Source organism: Schistocerca nitens, chromosome 11 (genome assembly GCF_023898315.1).
Source record: "Schistocerca nitens isolate TAMUIC-IGC-003100 chromosome 11, iqSchNite1.1, whole genome shotgun sequence".
In the NCBI taxonomy this organism is placed as follows: Eukaryota; Metazoa; Arthropoda; class Insecta; order Orthoptera; family Acrididae; genus Schistocerca; species Schistocerca nitens.
The window spans coordinates 21,671,591-21,694,009 of record NC_064624.1 but is presented as its reverse complement, the minus strand read 5'-3'; the positions used below and the strand labels follow the sequence as shown (position 1 = coordinate 21,694,009).

The 22,419-nt window shown below is 40.4% G+C and overlaps 1 protein-coding gene across 2 annotated transcripts in view; it reads left to right on the top strand.

The window, feature by feature from the left end:
• Positions 1-22,419, top strand: part of LOC126213095 (zinc finger protein 492-like) — a 147,588-nt gene that overhangs the window by 88,737 nt on the left and 36,432 nt on the right. For both annotated transcript variants that reach the window (XM_049940700.1, XM_049940699.1), the window contains exon 4: positions 3,846-3,883. In XM_049940700.1, coding sequence (XP_049796657.1) covers positions 3,846-3,883 — 38 coding nt within the window. The remainder of the gene's footprint in view (positions 1-3,845; positions 3,884-22,419) is intronic.

The window sequence follows — 22,419 nt, the reverse complement described above, 5'->3', positions numbered from 1 at the left end:
ACTATAGAGTTTCCCAGACCGCAGCGCCATCTGTTGTTGAAAATTGTAACTACTGTAATTTCGAACGTTTGTCTGCCTGAAAATGTATTGTTGTCCCAAGCATATTGCAACAAACGGTGTATTTCTATCGCTGCTCGTTTAGTTTTTATTGCCGTTTCAAATATACCGGTCATTTTTGAAACACCCTGTATATATATGTATATATATTAAAGCATAGCAACTGTATACCAATAAGATTGTAACAATGAGAAGTCTTTGCTGTTAGATTCATAAGCATCTGACCCACCTTAAATTTCAAGGTGGTGGGTTACTCTGTACTGTTAATGAAATAAAATAAATAAGTAAATCAATGTCCTTCCTCCTCGCTCTTCAAGGATGATCGGACCTTAGCTTATTGGTTACTGTTACTTCCTGTTCTTGCCATTGATGTTGCACACTTGTTAGTTGTTGTGATATGCCATACTCTGTAGCAGTGCTAGACTGTTACCTCCCAGTCTTGAAGACATGCCAGACAGTTTGTTTCACATCAAGTAAGTGTTATGTTTTGTTATACTTCTGGTTCTCTACAAGTAAACAATCACTGAGTGAATACCTGAGTCATAGCGGTTAATGAATACCATACCATCAAGGCAAGTTACACACTTTTGAGCTAAAGGAATATATACTTCCATTGTTGTGTATGGTTTTGGTCATTCACTAGATACGTAACCACAGCAGCATGAAGCACTTTATGGAGTGACACTTACATGCATTGCTCTTCTGTGACTGCATGCAAGCAGTACTGACAGCATAACACAACCGAAAAATACTTCTGAGCACTGCTGTAGCCTAACAAAACACTTCAAATACTGTTATCTGCATATTTCCAGAGACTCTTTGACCTCTTTGCTGCAGTTCATTTGCAGTACATACACCATCACTATGCTTTACTGCGAAGGTGTTACAAATGAGGAAGATTTTTTTTTTTTTTCTGCTCAGTTACAGGCCAGCTAAGGTTTTACATTTCTTTATGCTACTCCTTCATCGGAACACTTATTTCTCTCCACTCACCTGATGTCCAGTTTCTATCTTGTCGTTTTGGAACTATTTTGTTGTGGAGAGTTTATCAACTCAATTCTGTTTCTGTATTTGGTTTGGTTTTCAATTTCTTGCCTATTTATACAAGTTTCTGGTAGGTCTTTGTGCACTTCTGTAAGCCAATGAGTTTTTTAATAGAAAAGATTTAGTGCTGCTCCATAGTTTTTCTTTTCAGTATGCTAAGACTCATTAGCCTTCTTTGCCAAATTTTGGACCCAGTTATTTTCCTACATATTTATATATGCTTGTGTACTGTTTCTGAATTTAAATTTTTGTACTGGTGTTCTGTTTCCTAATATCTTTTCTTTTTTTGTAATTTTCACTATCATTTGTTAAATCTGAAATTGGTGTTTGTGATGCAGATGTGTATTCTGGCCAAATGACTGCCTTGCGAGTCAGAGGTACTGCAATTTTGGAGAATGAATTTTTACTATAAACATCTTCTGTTTACTGTAATGCAAAGTCCATTTTTCATAGTTTTCCTCTTGTGGCTCCATTTTCTCCACCATATGGCTACATGATTTATCATAGATCCTTAAATTTGTCTTCCCCTGTCACTCCCATACTCGGTATTTGAGTAGGATTTTGCAGTATTGCTGTTCGCCATTACTGCTTCTTTTCAGAGGAGATGAGTAGTCATGCTTTTCCTACTGTTTCTCTTTCTCTCTGTTTTGTACTTTCTCTACACCATCAGTATTGCTAAATTATCTACAAAAGTATAACAGACAATTTTGACACCCATTTTCTAACCAAGTAGTATTCACTTCAACAAGTGCTCCATCTGTTCAATGTTCACTTTTCTAGTATGGTCTGAAAGAAGAATGGAGTTAGTCCAGTGCCTTGGCTAAAGTCTGTTCTTATATCAAATGAGGCTGAAGTTCTTTTAAGGGGACTCATGTCGTCTTCTGCATGTCAGATTCTCTAAGAATTTTGGATAAAAGCAGTCGAGCTTTATAGTCATAAGCCTTCTAAAATTTTACAAATGTATTCCAATAGTATTTTGCCACTTTAGTCCTTCATCAATCTGCCCATCACAGGACCTTCCTGTCGTAAGCCATCCCTGATATATCTTGTATTTTAGAAATTCTGCTGTTGTTTTCTCCTTGAACTTTTCATGGAATCTTCTGTGAACATGATTATCAGTTATTCTAGGCCAGGAACCACTATTATTAATCAGTGGTAATGTTCAATTTCAACAGGTATCTATGTCTATGAAATTTGTCATGTTCTTGGAATTGTGCTTTGTTATTGGCACATAAGCTATCTGATATTCTCAAATCATATTACTTTCAACCGCATATCTTTTTAGTGATTCAGTGATATATGTGGGGGGGGGGGGAGGTTGGTTATCTACCAACAATTTAGCTAACTGTCTTTTTCTTACCATTTATCCTTTTTTCTTAAATCCACAGTCAGGCAGAAATTTATAAATGAAAACATTTTCTCCCTGGACTGTTATGGAACATGTTTATTCAAAATTAATTTGGCAGCTGTACGATTCTCAAGTGGTAACTCAGTGTGATGTCTGAATCCTTTATAATTCCTTTTGAGGTAATACTTTCCTTGTGTTAACTGTGTTTACAAATTCTGTAGTCATTGCAAGACGGGAGTCTTCATAATGTGTATGCCCAGGCAATGGTTGTAATTCATGTACTAATTTCTATCGAAGTCATATCGTACTGCACGTCTTTATATCCACTCCCAAATGACTAGGCATGACATTTAATAACTTTGACGTAGTTCATAATAAGCTGTCGCCTGGTCAAAATTCCAGTTGTGAATACATTTCATTAATAGCAGTTTAGGCATAAAGTGTTCTCATCTCCATTCTGTACCAATCTGAGAATAAAAATTTAATAAAATCTTTGTTTTCCTCTGGAACTTAAACAGGTGCTTCTCAACATAGTTCTCAGGACTGTTTTGCTTTCTGCATTGTTCTTGTTAACATGATTTATTGATGCATGTGCATCAATTATTGTGTACCTCTCATCTAAATATTGGATCATTGCAGGAAGTGAGTCTTTCTGGAGGTAACGGAAAATTTTGGTACTGAGTGCAACATAGATTTGACGTTTATGAATGCAGAGCCTAGTTCTGGAGTAGTTTCGCGAATTTCTTCCCTGTGTTCTCTGTAAAAATCTACAGTTCTCTGAATGTGGTATTTCTTCATCTGTGAATGTGCTGTTCTGTAATGCCAATTTTGTTATACATGTACAGTGTTTGAAAGCATTTTGAGTTTGCCAATATTTATTAATGTTTGTATATTTAATGGTCCAGGCCTGTATGTAGTGTTGGGTGTGAACTTAAGGTTGGGTTTAGAAGTCGCTCCTCACCTCTGCAAGTTGATCTGGGCTGCCCAGAGCACAAAGGTCCAAATGTGTCACTTATGATCATCGATTCATCAGTCAGTGAATGGCAGTTTCCATTATAAAACAAAAGTGAACGGAAATTTCACACAGGGTGTAAGTGCATGACAGGTGAAAGACGTTTTGGTCACTTTTCTTTGTGAAGTGTCTTGTAGGAAGTATGGCTACAACCAAATTACTGGTTTGTCTAGTTATTTACACTACTGAAGACAAAGTGAGAAAATTGATAGTGAATTCTTACTAATATTTTGTTTCATTAACTGCAACAGTTTATCATGCCCTCTTTAATGATATTTGCAAGCGTTTGGTGGACCAATCACATGTTCGTGGGTGTTAATAGAAATCTATTTATTTACTGTCCCATCAGTTGTAAATCACTGGCCATTTCTTCATATATTTCAGATGGAAGCCTCAACAAGATATGCATCTGATAGTGCAAGGTAAGTTTCCATAATTCACTGCAGAACTTTTTGAGAAATATTAATTTTTATTTATTGTGAGAGTACTTCAGATATGAAATGCACTACTGTAATTATTCAGTATTTTCCATAAGCACCAACATTACAAGGCAGTATGGTCAGTAATGCTATTCTGTGCAACAACCATTATATGACTGTTCCTAGATAAATAGCGCACATGGTTAATATCTGTACAGGAAAATAAAAGTTCAGGTGGTATATCAGCAGCTGTATTTTGCTTAATGCAGAACATCACATGAAAATCACTGAAATTCAACAGATTCATCTTGATGGGCACAAGCTAATGTCATACTGTCATAGAACAAGAAATAAGAAAGGGTGAGTGGCTATAAATCAAAAAATTTGAACTGATTCCCAGCCTTTCAGATAAATGAATATAGTGTTGGACAATTCTTTCAATGTTGTGCCACAGTGGTGATCAGGAAACACACAGGCTTGTTGTGGTGACAGTTAACGGGCCATGATCAAGAAGAATTGTAAGTAGCTGGTGCCAGTTTCAGTAAGGTTGTGAAGACTTAACTGGTGAATCCTCATTCTCTGTTTCTCCTTCATCCCGGTGTGTTCCTGAAGGCTGGCTCATTCATTAGACACATTACAGGTGACAAGGTAATGCATAATTCCCAGCTCCAGGTCAATGGTAGGGTTCAAACATACCCTCTGATACAGGCCAGGCTCAGAGAGGGGTGACTGTTACTTTCCCAAATGCCAATTGGTCCCTCTGTCAGGAGTTTGAGAGGTGTGACCTGAGGTGTCAACAGTCACTTACCGTGGGTGAATCCCCCTCTGAGGGGGCACCCAGTTTGAAGGAGCATGCCACTGGAGATGTTGGAAATCATGGGGGATTTTTTTGCAGTAGCTCAATCAACGTCTTAGTGTGTGTCTACTAAACGTACATAGAATGAGGCTAAAGATTTCAAGGCCGTCCCAGCTGCACATCGGTTCCTCATGGTATCGGGTACCGGAGGTGGTCAGTCCTTTGCTACGGTTAATGCATGCATTATTCTCAAAGTTGTTGTTGCAGTTGCAGGCCCTGTGAAATTCTTTTCTCATTTTTGTAATGCAACTTTGCTTCTGAAGACGTATTCTGATTGTCAAGCCCAACAACTGCTTACAGCATCACCCCTCCTGAGTTATCCTGTTTGTGTTGAGGACCATCGTAGACTGAACTCTTCACATGGTGTTCTTTACATTCTGATGGTAGATGACCTTGCCGATGGAGAAATCCATGCTTATCTCTCTAATCATGGTATCACTGTGGCCCATTGAGTAATGAAAAAGATGGATGCAAACTTAATGCCCACATGCACTCTGTTTCTACTGTTTGCTCGAGTAGTGTTTGCCTCAAAGATAAAGGCAGGCTATGAAGTCATTATGGTCCAACCATACAGTACAAACAAAATTTCAGCATTATAATGAAACACGTATCCTGTCAAAATATGGCCAAATGTGTTAGTCTTGGCAGAGATACTCATGAGTTCGGCTGTTCTCCTCCTCTCTGCTGTATAAATTGTAATCCCATGAATGTCCCATGTGTCTTAATGAGCGAGCCATGCAGCAAATCTGAGTGAAGGACATCAAACTCCACCTTGTCAGTTGCTGTTGTTTGCTAGTCAAAATCCTTGCATTTTACCATGTGGCATTTACAGTATCTTTTTTGCTATGCCATGCATAACGGAGGATATGCCCACCCAGACTTGCAAATTCAAGTTCAGTACTGCAGTAGTGAAATCACTAAGGTCACAGTAGCATCCCCATCTCCTCCTGCAGCTGTACAAGAAGCCATCAAATCCTTGCCCCTGGTGGCGAAATCACCTGCTACACAACTGTCAGGCTGGAAGGACAAAAGCAGTACTCCCACAAAGACTTTCTACAGCTAAAAACATAGTCTTCATCTGCCAACTAGAAAGTTCTAAGAAATCAAACAAAAACAAACGGTCTTATCTTTCCCCAACGTGGAGATCCTCTTCAGTGGTGTTGGCACATGTCCCCTACCCAGCTGACCTCCATTTTGCTGGTGCCCACTGCCTACTGATTTTCTGCCAATGAATTCACAGGCTGACCCAAGGAGAATGCCAAAATGTTTGTAGATCTCATGGAACAGGATTCTCCAGCCTCTGCCCCTGTAGCAGTGAATTTTTGAAGGCTGGCACTCAGCAACCACCAAGGTGAGTAACCTTCATTTGTTCCCTCTTCCCCAATCCCCATTACGACTCTCCTCCAATGGAACATTTGTGGTATTAGATCCAACAAGGAGGAATTACAGCTGCTCTTGGAATTGCAGTGTTCGCTTGTTTTCTGCTTCCAAGAAAAAAATTGTCCTCACAACCTCTTTGACCTCTCATGTTTCATTCTGGTCCTCTGTGACCTTTCCCCCAAGGACAGAATTCCACCTCATGGAGCCGTGCTGATCATCCATCTCACTAAACACTTGTGTGTTAGATGTTGCATTCTGCTTTTTCCTCCTTCATTTCACCTTTTCCCTTTGTAACATCTACACCCCTCTGTTATTTGCTGTTACCAAGTTAGACTTACTCCAGCTCATTGGTAAGCTCCTTCACTCCTTTTTGCTGCTTGGTGGCTTTAGTTCCCACAATCTGTTTTGAGGCTCTCAGAGAACCTGTCCAAGAGGTTACCCCTTTCCTGACCACCTTAATCCTCTCTCTTAGCACTGGAGCACCCACGTTTTTCAGATTCCATGCATATTTATTACCATTTGGACCTCTCGTTCTGCGCTGTCCAGCTCACCAGTCATCTTGAATGGCCTGCTCCCTCTGACATGTACTCAAGTGATCACTTTCTGTGTGCTACCCATTTTCCGACCTCAAACCCACCTGAGTGCAAACCCAGTTGGCAGGTTTCTGAGGCCGACTGGCGGCTTTAATCCTCCCTCACGACCTTCACATAGCTGTGATGACCGAGTAAAGTACCTTCCGAACGTTATCCTTACCGTTGCAGAATGTTCCATACTGTGCACTTCAAGTTTACTGTAGCATGTCCTGGTCCCTGGTGGACTGAGGCGTGCAGGAATGTGATTCGCTTGTGGAGATGTGCTCTCCACATTTTGAACCATCATCCTGATACATCTGTTTATATGGTTTGTCTTTGTTGGACACATTTATCTGTGAAAACGGGATGCCTGAATGCTCGTCCAGAGTATCATTGTCTTTGCTATCCCCATTAACCATATTATGGATTCTCCCACCAGGCATCTCACCTCCCTTTTCGTCAAGGATTTTACAATCTGTTGCAGTTCTACATCGACTTGTCTCCTTGAGCAGCGTCTTCAGCGTCGTTCCTATCGTCTTTCCCTGTGAAACTTGGGCAGTGGCTTTCATTTTTCCACTGCCAAAACCTTTTGTATGAAGATTTCTCGGCGAAATGAGTTTCTTACACCATCTTACATCTTGTGCCTTTTGTTCTTCCATTCGCTGAAACTAGAAAATTCCTGGGGCTCATGTCTGATACGAAACTTCCTTGGTCCTCCCATGTATTCTTAACTTGGCTCTACATAGTACCTAGTTCCTCAGTGTCTTACATCTCCTAAGTGGTACTTCCAGGTGAGTTGATGAGACCACCCTGCTCCGTTTTCTTTATCCCATGTCCATTCATAACTAGACTGTGGGTGTTTAGTTTATTCCTCTGCACCTCTGTCCATCATATGGTGTCTTAACACACTCGACCACCATTGAATGCGTTTCACCACTGGCAGTTTTTTCACTAGCCTAGTTGAGTGTCTGTGCAGAAGATGCTGACCTACTAGTCACACTGGCATGATGTCCTCCTCAGTGGATAGACATGCTTTATCTCTCTCTCATCTGGCCACTCATCCTATTCCCTCATATTTGAAGACGCCCTTGCCTGCCAGTATGGGACACGTCATTCTTCTGTTACCTCCCGGAGTTCACTTTTGGCTTTTGCTTCGGCAGCCTGACTTCACGGTACCTGCCGCATTCCTGATGGTTGTGAACCCTTCGCCACCTTGGCTTCATGTAGCAGCCCATCTTCATTGTGGACTTCATTTTCTTCACTTTTATAAGCAGGATCCACTGTAGGAAGAAATGCATAAATAGTATGGACTAGCCTGTCATCAAGGTACAAAATTCGTTGCAATATTATGCTCTACACGAATTGTACTGACTGACAGTATGGCCACCAGTTGATAACTCAAAAATTTTATCAATATTATACACCATCACTTGACCCTTTGAGAAACATAGTAGCCATCGTATTGGATATTTATGACCGAAGTCCGCAGTGTGTTTCATTTTTATCTCTGATTTAAACATATTAACTTTTACATGTACCTCAAATCCTTCAACAAAACGTTTCAAGTATGCATATGAATTGCCAATGTCGCAAGACCCAGGAGGTATTGCCACAACATCCCCATTCCCTAGACGCAATTTATTATTAATTCAGTGACGTTAGCTATGCTTTTGTGTGTTTCCACACCAGTCGATACTGTACATCACTACTCCCTGCTCATGTATTGGATGAAAGTAGTTTGCTTTCAATTTAGACCAATTAGCATTAGAGTGTACATAATTACATTGCAGCCTCAAATGATGTGGAAACTTGCATACTGCTTGTTTTTATGCAATTTTCTGAAAAAATATCATGCAGAAATATCCTCAGAGGTATGAATGAAGTCATGGTAGTGTAGAACGTTGTACAACAGCTGGTTCCTACTGGTGAATTGACAACACAATCCTTCAGGTGGCCTTAAATCACAAAGAGCCCCATACCCCGAACAACATCTAAATTGACAGTTCCACGTTTCTTGGATTTCCACATTGTTTCCGGCAATGTATTCTACATAAACACGCTGTAAAATCTCGTGATTTTAAATTTTCTGATGAGTTTAAGCGGATCTATGTTTTTAATCCTTCTTTCCAGTACCACTGCTGTGGGCTTTTCCTTAAATGTACAACCTAAGCCATTTCCTGTATTGTAAATATAGGCCTTCACCTATAGCGATGGGCTCCATGGTCATATTATGCCTTTTAGCTGCTTGTAATTACTTTCCGCTTTTTCGGGCGTTCTGTACTGCTTTAAATATATCAGCTCTCCTAGCTAATGAAAGCAGTGGCTGACAGCCGGGCAAATGGAGTTATCATAAACACAATTGTTCCACCATATGTCTTTGGTATTGGTAGCAACCTATGCATTTTAACACATCGTTTCCTTCCTTCTTTCTGCCTCAAGGCTCCTTTTGCCGTTGTCACGAATGTTTTAAACACCACATAGGTTTTTATTCTTGTTTAATTATGCAGTAAGCTGCATTCAGTATTGCTTGAAGGTTAGTCCAGTACCCAATTTAAGTTCGAGCAAACATGCCTTATCAACCACATATGCAGACATAGGTTGTCCTACATGAGTATCCATCTCTTGACATACCTGCGCAACCTCATCAACGAATATTTGGTCTGCAATATGGTGATCTTTGTTTGTAGTGTAGGTGATCGTGTGCTCTTTGCGTACATTGTCCAAAGCGTCAAAGCCCTTATCACCATAAGCTAGGTGCTGTTTCAATTGTGTTCCGGCTCCACAGAAATTGCAGCCAAAGATACAAACTTCTGATGGCAGATTCTCGAGAGTACCACCTCCAACTTGGTTGATAAATTTCCTTGCACTGGTGTCACACTACTGCATGGTTTGAGCTTTGCTTTTCGCATTACATAGTAATTTGCGAGTGTTCACCCAGCTGTTGAGCTTCGATGAGAAACTAAACCATTTCATCAAAGCCCTGTTCCCTCGACATCTTACGATCTGCTCTGCGGAACATAATGGCTTTAAAGCTTTCCCGTAGTTGGTTTGCGACATCAATAGGTTTGTTCTTAATTCTGTGGTGAATACTGCGATTATACTTGCAATGATTTGTGGCTGTATGTTCAGACATTTGCACATACGTTGAAGATAAAGTTGATTCCACATTCGGTATCTAACTGTCCAGTTCAACCATTTGGCAATACTAGCTTCCAAATGGGAGAATGTTGAATACTGGTTTATCCCACATCGTTCCAGTTCTGCTTTGAAATGCCTATCGTAAAATTCACTTCCATCATATGCCTCAAGGTTGTTGGGCAGTCGATTTAGTCCTGTGTGCAACAATTATTCAGAAACCTCTCAAACATTTTTCCCTTTCTTTTCTTTCAAAGGTAAGGCCCAAGCGAAATTGGAGTGTGTGCCTGGAAGTGTGAGAATGTAGTGGAAACCATTATTTGATTATAAGTAGTCTTGTGTATCTAAGAGAGCAGCCTGCCATGCATAATCCATTCCTCGTATCACTAGATATATTATGCATGTGGGTCTGTAAAGCTCATGAACAACTCTCTCCACAATTACTCGACAATGCATATTTTTCTAAGCACAGGTAAGATCGATAATATTTTGTTAATGTAATCTGCATTGTTTTCACCAACTGAAGCTGTAAACAGTCGTAATCAATCTATCTTCATTTAGTTACCATAATTTATATACTTCAGAGGTAGATTGTTTAGTCTTTCTTGCTGAACTTCGCTTTTAGCGACACTACGTGGACCTGCTACTGCTGGTTTAGTTACAGTCGTATATTTGTCGCTCTATGAAACATCCATTCATCCTTTTGGGGTTTTACATGCGTTGGTCATGCTTAATATTGGACCACATGTTTTTATACTTTCAGGGTATATTTTTAACATTCGCCATTTTCAAAATTGTTAACATTAACAGCCTAGGCAATCTTCCAAATTCCTTGTTCCTAACTCTTATTGCCTTCCTGGTTAAACATATTGAGTGCTTACCTACAAATATGGTTTTGCCCTGATGACCCCATATGTTTTAAGTCAGCATTCCTCCTCCTCTTTCTGCTTCAATCCATAGTTCATGACAGCTCTTTCAGCCTGTCAGCTACTGGCTTAAATATTACAGAGAGATAATGGTCTCATTGCAGTTGACCTAATTTCCACAAAAGTAACTCTGTTCAAATTGCCAGTTTTTAACATAACACTTTTTCGACAACATGTTGCTGTAAACTAAGCCATTGTTGGCTGATGTGGTCAAGCAGTTCTAGGTGCTTCAGTCTGGAACCGCACGACCGCTACGGTCATATCTTGCCTCGGGCATGGATGTGTGTGATGTCCTTAGGTTGGTTAGGTTTAAGTAGTTCTATGTTCTAGGGAACTGATGACCTCAGATGTTGAGTCCCATAGGACTCAGAACCATTTGAACCATTTCTTAACTAAGCCATTTTTGAGACAGTTTACAACTTAGGTATACTTTCAGACAATTGGTGGTGATGGGCATGAAGTGCCTTAGCTATCACATCGATATTCCACACATATGTTACTTTTAAATTGACTCCTTTAATTTTCTCGTTGACACACAGTTCGTATTGCTGTATTTGAACATTCAAGACCTCAAAATTCATAGCACCTCTCTTAACAAGACTTTCAGTTCCATTAATTTAGTGGTGTTTACCTCCATTTTTTTGTCAAACGCACGTGCTTTGTGTCCTCTTAATGAATGTGCAACACATGTGCAAATTTGTACATAGTGTACAATATACTGACACAAGTGGGTTTTGGTGCATTGCCTTTTTGAAGAATCTTGTTCAAATTCTGTTTCTATTGACTCTTATTCAATTTACTAGTTTTATCTGTAACCAGGAAGCTATGCTGAGAGTTACACCATCAGTCCTCAAATATAACTAATTCATTGAGTGACATGTCAGTTCCTACATGTGCATCGAAAATATGCTTTAAATTCAGATTGCCTGTTCGATTGTTATAAGGTTGGTGTATTCCAGACCAACAGGTTTTGGATGCTTAAGTATGTCTCACTGAAATAAAATATATTGACTTGCATGTGATGAGCAAAGCAGAAATATCTGCAGATATCCTGATTTCCCACAGAGATGTTGCTAAATAAGAATGTGCTGTTTTGTTTTACTTTTTCGGGTGGTGGAATATTAGTGCCTGTTAGTCCCTTAATTCCATGTAAAATCTCCTGCAGTAGCTGATGTTTTGACTGAAACAGAGTTTTTGAAAAATATATACATGCTCTAAGTGGACTCCCACAGGATATGTCAACAGTGTAAAAACTTGATTATTTTCCACAGTATGAAGCACTTCTAATAACAGGAAGTAATGATCCATTCGTCTCAGCTTCTCGTTCCTACCTTCATCATTGCAGGACCAGTCATTTAAAGACCCTTTGGGTGAGACTGTTTCGTCCACTTGGTTACGGTGGTAACTTTTTTGTTTACATTGAAATGGAGTTGTTTTACAAACTCTTCTTTACAGCTGAGTATATCAACAAAACTTAAATAAGATCGTAAATCAGTGCCTACATCTGGTTATGTTTAATCATACATTTACACTTCCATCAATGCACAGAATTCATCATGGAGTCGAGCTATGGTAGTTTCTAATGAGTGGGGAGTTTGGCAAGCTATTGACAGTAGGTCACTGCACAGTGTGTCGTAGAATTGGAGGATATGTGACTGCCATCTTTGCCAACACTCTAGCTCATCCTGTACTGCATTTCATTAAATGTTAAAAATCAGCTCCTGTAGATCTGTGCTCCCTCTGTTGTCAAATATTTTAACTGTACCAACTGAATCCCCTGCAGAGATGGTATGATCATTGGTAACATGAGGGGAGAACAAACTTTTCTGTGGAACAAGGCTGAAATCTGCTTTGACACACTGCATAGTCAATTTCATTCATCCAAGGAGAATATCTTTGTTTTGTTGTTGTCTTCAGCCCATAGATTTGTTTGATGCAGATCTCCATGCTACTCTATCCTGTGCAAGCTTCATCATTTCCAACTAAATACTGCAACCTACGTTCTTCTGAATCTGCTTAGTGTACTCATCTGTTGGTCTCCCTCTGCGATTTTTACCCTCCATGCTGCCCTCCAATACTAAATTGGTTATCTCTTGATGCCTCAGAATATGCCCTACCAACCGATCCCTTCTCTTAGACAAGTTGTGTCACAAATTCCTCTTCTCTCCAGTTCTATTTAGTACCTCCACATTATTTACATGATCTACCCATTTAATCTTCAACCTTCTCCGGTAGCACCACATTTTGAAAGCTTCTATTCTTTTCTCGTCCTGACTATTTATCGTCCACGTTTCACAACCATACATAGCTACAATCCATACAAATACCCCAATAAAAATATTTTAAAGAGAATGCGATCAAGACTGTTTTAAATTTAAATTCAACTCTCAGAATCACCTGATTTAATTAGACTACATTCCATAATCCTCGTTTTGCTTTTGTTGTTTATCTTATAGCCTCCTTTCAAGACACTGTGTGTTCCGTTCAACTGCTCTTCCCGGTTCTTTGCTGTCTCTGACAGAATTACAGTCTTGTCAGCAAACCTCGAAGTTTTTATTTCTTCTCCATGGATTTTAATTACTATTCCAAATTTTTCTTTAGTTTCCTTTACTACTTGCTGAATGTATAGATCGAATAACATCGGGTATAGGCTACAACCCTGTCTCACTCCCTTCCCAACCACTGCTTCCCTTTCATGTCCCTCGACTCTTAAAACTGCTATCTGGTTTCCGTGCAAATTGTAAATGGCCTTTTGCTCCCTGTATTTGACCCCTGCCACCTTCAGAATTTGAAAGAAAGTATTCCAGTCAACATTGTCAAAAGCTTTCTCTAAGTCTACAAATGCTTTTCATTAATCTATCTTCTAAGATAAGTCGTAGGGTCAGTATTGCCTCACATGTTCCAACATATCTATGGAATCCAAATTCATCTTCCCCAAGCTCGGCATCTACCAGTTTTTCCATTGGTCTGTAAAGAATTGGTGTTCGTATTTTGCAGCTGCCACTTATTAAAATGATGGTTTGGTAATTTTCATGCATGTCATCCACACTCGCTTTCTTTGAGATTGGAACTATAATATTCTTCTTGAAGAGTTTTGAGGGCATTTCGCCTGTATCATACATCTTGCTCACCAGACAGTTTTGTCAGGGCTGACTCTCCCAGGGCTATCAGTAGTTCTAATGGAATGTTGTCTACTCGTGGGGCCTTGTTTCGACTTAAATCTTTCAGTGCTCTGTCAAACTCTTCACGCAGTACCATATGTCCCATTTCATCTTCATCCTCTTCCATTTCCATAATATTGTCCTCAAGTACATCGCCCTTATATAGACCCTCTGTACATTCCTTCCACCTCTCTGGTTTCCCTTCTTTGCTTAGAACTGGGATTCCACCTCAGCTCTTGACATTCTTACAAGTGGTTCTCTTTTCACCAAAGGTCTCTTTAATTTTTCCTGTAGGCATATCTATCTTACCCCTAGTTATATATGCGTCTACATCGTTACATTTGTCCTCTATTCATCCCTGCTTAGCCATTTTGCACTTCCTGTCGATCTCATTTTTGAAACGTTTGTATTCCTTCTTGCCTGATTCATTTACCACATTTTTATATTTTCTCCTTTCATCAATTAAATTCAGTATCTCTTCTGTTATCCAAGGATTCCTACTAGCCCTCGCCTCTTTACCTACTTGATCCTCTGCTGCCTTCACTATTCTTTCTCTCAAATCTACCCATTCTTCTTCTACTGTATTTCTTTCCCCCATTCCTATCAATTTTTCCCTTACGTTCTCCCTGGTTTAGTCAGTTTATCCAGGTCCCATCTCCTTAAAATCCCACCTTTTTGCAATTTCTTCAGTTTTAATCTACAGTTCATAACCAATAGATTGTGGTCAGAGTCCACATCTGCCCCTGGAAATGTCTTACAATTTAAAACCTGGTTCCTAAATCTCTGTCTTACCATTATATAATCTGTCAGAAACATTCCAGTGCCTCCAGGCGTCTTCCAAGTATACAACCTGTTTTCATGACTCGTAAACCAAGTGTTAGCTGTGATAAAGTTATGCTCTGTGCAAAATTCTACAAGGTGGCTTCCTCTTTCATTCCTTTTCCCCATTCCATATTCACCTACTACATTACCTTCTCTTCGTTTTCCTACTATCGAATTCCAGTCCTCCATGCCTCAAAAATGGTTCAAATGGCTCTGAGCACTATGGGACTCAACTTATGAGGTCATCAGTCCCCTAGAACTTAGAACTACTTAAACCTAACTAACCTAAGGACATCACACACATCCATGCCGGAGGCAGGATTCGAAACTGCGACCGTAGCGGTCTTGCGGTTCCAGACTGTAGCGCTTCCATGCCTATTTAATTTTCGTCTCCCTTCACTATCTGAAAAATTTATATTATCTCATCATACATTCCTTCAATCTCTTCATCTGCGGAAGTAATTAGCAAAAAAAAAAAAAAAAAAAAAAACTTGCACTACTGTGGTAGGTGTGGGATTCGTGTCTATCTTGGCTACAATAATGCGTTCACTATGCTGTTTGTAGTAACTTACCCATGATGCTAATTTTTTAATTCATTATTAAACCTACTCCTGCATTACCCCTATTTTGTATTTATAACCCTGTATTCACCTGACCCAAAGCCTTGTTCCTCCTGCCACTGAAGTTCACTAGTTTCCATTATATCTAGCTTTAACCTATCCATTTCCCGTTTTAAATTACCTAATGTACCTGCACAACATTGCACACTTCGATATGTAGAACGCCAGTCTTGTTCCTCCTGATAACGACGTCGTCCTGAGTAGTCCCTGCCCAGAGATCCGAATGGGGGACTGTTTTACCTTCGGAATATTTTACCCAAGAGGACGTCATCATTTATCCATAAAGTAAAGCTACATGTCTTCAGGAAAAATTACAACTGTAGTTTCCCCTTTCTTTCAGCCGTCCACAGTACCAGCATGACAGTGCCATTTTCGTTAATTTTACAAGGCCTGATCAGTCAGTCATTCAGACTGCAATTACTGAAAAGGCTGCTGTGCCCCTCTTCAGGAACCATACGTTTGTCAGACCTCTCAACAGATAACCCTCTGTTGTGGTTGCACGTATGGTATGGCTATCTGTATCACCGAGGCAGGCAAGCACCACCCCACCAACGGCAAGGTCCATTGTTCACGGGGGGGGGGGGGGGGGGGCGGATATTACTTTGTCATCACTAAATTGATGGTTTTCAGGTAATGCCACTTATTAGAACTCCCTTTGTGATATTACAATGACACTAACATACTTACACCCACTGGTATTCAAACAGTAGGTTTGATTCGACAGCATTAAGTTGACACCAGATGCCTGCTGCTGCAACGACTTCACCTTTCCCTGAAGGAAAGCACATAGTCTTAGTTATAAGCTTGTTTGCGCATTTTCTCTGTTCATCAGCATCAGCATTAATTCTTAAATTGGCTCACAACAGGGACTTCTGATGCATGACTTGACATCCTTATTCTTTGTTGTTTGTCACGAGAGAGCAAATTATTTATCAATTGCTGTAAGTATATTTTCGTGACATCTACTATCATTATAGTTACAATTGTAATGTTGTTCTTGTTGCTACTTAGCTTCAAATCCTGTATTTTGTGCACATTTGTGTATTCATCAGGCACATTTATATGCTTTAGTAACTGTGTAGTGCATTGAACCACTGTCTGCATTGACTCATTCGTTTTGTGTTACTTGCAGTACTTAGATCTCCCAATCCAGTGGTAGCTCTCATAGTAGCAGCAATAGCACATCAGAGTACTGTGGGCTGACTCATGTTTTCATAAGAAGCGACTTATTTTAAATTTTGTCAGTGTTCCTCACCTTCAAGTCCTATATTTCGTATATGTCTGTGTATTTACCATGTCCACTCTGGTATATTTCGTATATGTCTGTGTATTTACCATGCCAACTCTGGTATGAACAGATATAGTAATTGCTGTGTTCAGATGTGAATCAAGTTGGTGATATTTCGCTCACAGCTCCAGGCAGTGTTGTCCACCAATTGGTCCACTGCTGCAGTCATCTTGGGTACTGCCCACACTGAGATTGACCTCTCACTTGTGGTTGAGTGGGAAGTCATTCAAGTGTGTGGGTGGCAGTGAAAGAATTTCCATGTTGCTGATCGAAGAGCCTGCTCAGTTCGTCTAATGAACAGATTTGGGAGCTGTCTGTGGCTGATGAAATCCATGAGCCAGATGAAGTCACGTGCCATGTTCCAGAGGAAGCCTCTCAGGGCAAGACTGAACATTCACAGAGGGTAGTATTACTGGTACTTGGAATCTCCGATGTTAGGTGTGTAATGGCGCCATTTAGAGATAAGATGGCATAGGAGGGGAAGGTTCCAATGTGCATTCTGTGTGCATACTGGGTGGAGTCTTTACAGGTTAGAAGTGGGTACTTCCGAATGCCACGAAAACCATGGCATAGCCAGCTGTAAGTGGTGACTCACGTTGGTGGTAACAATACAGATTGGGTTCCATAAGTACTGCGACCAATGTCTTTCTGATGCAACGGTACACCACAGCATGTTGTAACCTGCTGGGCTAAGTGGATGGGGGTGTTAGCTTCAAAACGCTCTTTGTCTCATTCGGCTGCAAGCTGCCGGAGAGTCAGGACGTGCGTTCCTGTCAACCCCATTTTGAGTTTATGTAACATGGCACAATGGATCATTCTGTAGAGGAACGGTACACTATCAAATTTTACGTTAAACTTAGGAAGTCCGCCACCAAAACGTTTCCATTACTTTAGCATGCCTTTGGGAATGATTGCTTGTCCAAATCGCAACTTTTCCGATGGCACAAGTCGTTCATGGTGGGCCGAGAGGAGATCACCGACGAACCTCGCAGTGGATGGCCATCAACCGCGCGAGTCGACGAAAATGTGACGCGTGTGCGCGAGTGTTTATACTCTGACAGACAGCTGAACCTTCAATTGATAGCACAATCTTTAAACTTGTCAAAACCAACTGTTTCCGCATTTTGACCGAAGATATGAACATGAGAAAGATGTGTGCCAAATTTGTCCCAAGAACACAAGCACAGGGCCGAGAAATGTTGGAAATGTGTGAAAATGATCCTCAATTTTTAAATTCAGTTATCACTGGTGATGAGTCGTGGATTTTTGAGTACGATCCTGAGACAAAAAGGCAGAGTTCAGAGTGGCACACCCCATCGTCGCCCTGTCCCAAGAAGGCACGCATGAGCAAGTCCCAGATCAAAACCATGCTCATTGTCTTCTTGGGCGTCAGAGGCATTGTCCACCACGAATTCGTACCTACCGGGACTACAGTGAATTCAGCTTTCTACTTGGAAGTGCTCAAAAGACTGAAAAGGAGGGTGTCGCGCTGCGGAAGCGACAGCAAGGACACGTGGAAAATTCACCACGACAACACGCAGAGTCACAGCACCTTCATTGTAAAAGACTTCCTTGCCAGGACCAAGACCCCATTGGTTCCCCTGTCTCCCTACATTCCTGACCTGGCTCCTGCTGACTTTTTTTTTTGTTTCCTTGGTTAAAAGGAGTCATGAGAGGAAAACATTGGGACACGATTGAAAGCATCCAGGCCCATGTTACATCAGCTCTAAAGAAATTCCAGGATGCCTTCCAGGCATGGAAACGCCGCCTCCAGAAGTGTATTGACGCAAGAGGGTGCTATTTTGAAAATTTTTTATTTGTACGAATATATTAAATAAATGATTTTTTATGAATTTGGTCGCATTTCTTATGAAACGCAACTTACATGTGCCACATTGGATTGGAAGAGGTTCTGTCTGGTTTCAGCGCTAGCTAATAAAGACTGCTATTCTTGCCTGTGAGATGAAGGTGGAGCTCACCATTATGGGCTGAACTGAAGGTGGTTAATTCATATAGAGTGGAATGAAGGTCTGAATCAGAGTCCCAGACTGTTCTGCAACTGTGTAGGTTGCAGATTTCTCGACTAGCGCCAAAATGTGGTGGATTTACAGGTTCTGTTAAATGGGTCAGGAGTCAACTACAGAAAGGAAGCAGTTCCACGAGTATAGGGGACGTGTAGAGGAGACTGGGCTTTTTTAGGTGAGAGGGTCTCAGATAAGTGCAGAAAGGGGTTCAGTTTCAATGGCTGAAATTAGAACACCAAAAGAGGGTAGATACAACCACAATAAGTGTTCAGCTGAAATTTTTCAAGAGACCTAACCATGTTCCCAAAGAATGGATGAAATTCAGTTAGTGTTCATTGCTGTTTGAAGTAATTTACCTTGTAATGAAACTTAAGTAGATATTCCTGTGAGGTAGTACAGATAGCAATCAATGAAAAGTTCCGGGCTGGGAGGCAATGGTCTATCTGTAATTCGTTGCCAACTGTGGGCAACATCTTCGGAGGTGAGTCAACAATGGCTACCAGGCCATGGATTTCCCGTTTATATAGATGACACCAACGTAAGTCACGTGGGGCCGACTGTAAGTCTGTCTCTGAGTAACGTCATTATTCTGGATTTAATGTAATAGATCGCCACATCGTTGTTGCAAAGTTGACTGCCATATCCTGTCTAACTTTAAGCCGTCCTCTTTTGTGCTGAAATCATTGTGGTGTTCCTGAATCTCCATAGCTGGCTAGCACGCTTTTCTCATTAAATTTTATATCATGGTCTGCATCTTTAAATCATGTTCTGCTATAGCTGATTTTTCGGTATATTGCAGTCGACACTTCCTTTTGTGTTCGGTTTAGCGGGTATTGACACTTCTTATCGTTGTTCCAATATAAACCTTCACACAGCCACACGGGATTTTATACACCTCAGGACTTACTAAGAGGTGTAGTGCATCTTTCGCCGATCTTAAACACTCACTAATCTTGGTCACTAAAATTCTTCCGGGTTTGAGGCCGCATTGTCAACTATAAAATTCCGACGTTTCGGCGACTGTTGCAAGACACCTTCCTGAGACACCCTGAGGAAGGCATCTTGCAACAGCCGCTGAAACGTCGGAATTTTATAGTTGACAATGCGGCCTCAACCCCAGAAGAATTTGTTGACTGTAACAAGGGCCGTGGAAGCCTACGTTTACACTCACTAATCTTGTTTGTGGGTATAAAGATTGTTATAACTCGAAACTTTGCCAGAAGTTTCCCAATAGTTTCCCTAATATTGCAAATAAATGGAAGAAAAACTTTTCCAGCTGACAGCTGTTCTTGCTGAATGTTGTCACACAATTTTCTTCTGGGATGAAGTGCCCGATCTATCTCGTTGTCAGAGTATTCATTTTTCTTAACAACCGTTCGCAAATGATTTAGATCATCTTGCAAATAAACTGGCTCACAGATCTTACTAGCTGTGTCCACCAGTCTTTTAATGACGCCTCTCTTCTGCCTGGGATGATGGTTCGAATCCCTATGGAGGTAATGGTGATGTGTGATTCTTTTTTATATACTTTATGCCCTCGACTCCAATCTGCCCGTTTAATTACTGATACATCCAAAATATTTAGTTGTCAATTTCTCTCTTTCTCCGTAGTAAATTATATATTTGGATTAATACTATCCAGATAAACCGTGAAACCATACAATTCCTCTTTACTGTGATTCCATACCACAAAATTCTCATCCACATACCAATACCACTTTAAAGGTCTTTTACTGCCAGACTGCAGCACCTGCTGTTAAAAAAAAAGCCATGAAAAGATTATAGTCCAGTGAAACTGTTAGAAAAAAAGCCTGTACCTTGCAAAAGGTGGGGTAGATTATTTGATTTTTAACTCGTTCATATTGTTGGAAAGTTTAGAAAACCAAGTTTTTCCAACAAAATTTCTCGTGGGAAAACATTTTGCAGTCAAAACACTTCAGTTTTTCAAAATATCTCATTTTCATTTGCTCCTATCGCTTTGACGTTTATTTTCTTTTTTAAAGAGCACAAAATTGTCTACAAATTTGATTCTTACCAATTTTTTTTCTACTCCCAGTATCTAAGGCGCTACGGCGCGTCAAGAGATACCAATTTTTCAAATTTCTAGCAAAGTGGCATATTACCTAATTTTTGAACACTGTTATTTCAGTTTCTATTTGTGTAGTATAAACATATTAGTCATGTTATTCTTTGGATTTTACCATCTCACTCTTCTTCAGGGCCAGGAGAAACACCATCATATTCAGTAACTACGAAGACATTCACGTCGGATTGCGTGAAGTTTGTGTTACAATTTGCAATACGATTGGATGCAGATGCCGTACAATTTCTACAGTTGATTGACGTTAATGATCAGTTATAAGAAAAAGTAAATAGGAATTGTTCTTTAGCGGACAAAAGCGTATTTATTCTTTGGCGGGCGGAAGGCGATTATCTCTGGTGATTGTTCACAGCACGCTGACTGCTATTAGCACACAACAATAAGGGTCCTACAGTTTGGAGTCGCTTCCATTCAGTATATGTTGTGGTGCTGAAAATGAGTATGTCTGACATGAATTTGTTTCATTTGCGAAAACACTGTGGTGAGTGGTGGACGCAATGTTAAAAAGAAAGGACTGAGCACACTTATCGATTGTAGTGCTAAATGCAGGGAGTCTGCCCACACCCATTTTTTGAAAACGCTCAGTGAAGTGATGGTGCATGAAGCATGCTACAAGAAGTAGATTGAGAGAATGATAGCAGCTAGCCTTAGACATCCTCAGGAACCAGCAGGCATGCTACGTCGGTCGCAGGAAAAAGTCAGTTCAATTTCAAAGAGAAATGCTTCTTATGTGCAAAAGGGAATTCTGATGACTTTTTAACCAAGCAGTTAAGATTGCCATATGCCAAACGAAATTTTGTTTACAAAGTAATGAAATTGGAAGTGCAATCGACAGTATTAGAACATGCTAAACGATGTGGTGACGAATTTGGTCAACAAGTGATAGAGCGGATTCAAAATGTAAATGATTTGGTTGCTGCAGATGGGTGGTACCACAGATTTTGCTACAGAAACTTCTTTCACTGTGTTTCAGCTACTGGACAGAAACGAGATTACCGACCTGCAACACAAGTAGATGAAGGCATGGAGGCTATATTTGCCTACCTGGAAACCAATATGGAAGAATGTCAGTTTTCTATGGACGATCTGTTAGAGCAAATACCCACATCACCTCGTTCTGATATTCGAACTGTCAAGGCTCGCCTTTTCCAGAAATATGGTGACGATGTGGTGATAGCTGAAACAGCTTCAAAGCCAGCAATCTTATGTTTCAAGAATGTTGGGTACCAACTACTCAGTGAAAATTGGTACACCAAAAGAAATTCAGATCCTCAGCAAGAAAGACTACGAATCGTCAAAGCAGCTGCAAATATCATATTAGACGATATAACATCAGTAGTGTACGATGTAAAACAGTACCCTCCCTCTGATAATTTTTTATGTGATGTAGAGTCGTGTCATACCAGAATCTGTAAGATTGCTCTTTGAAACTATAATTTTGAAACACAAGCGGTCTCCCTGAAAATGGAGGAAAATGTGATTCTCTTGCTCATGCACTCATAAGTGCTGCGAGGCCACGTTCATTTATTTCATCGCTTTCGACTGATATTAGTGCATACTTGTACTGGAAGTTTGGCTCAAAACATCTCATCCAGGTTTTGTCTTCCCTTGGCTTTGCAGCATCTTATACGGAAGCTGCCCTATTGGAAGTGTC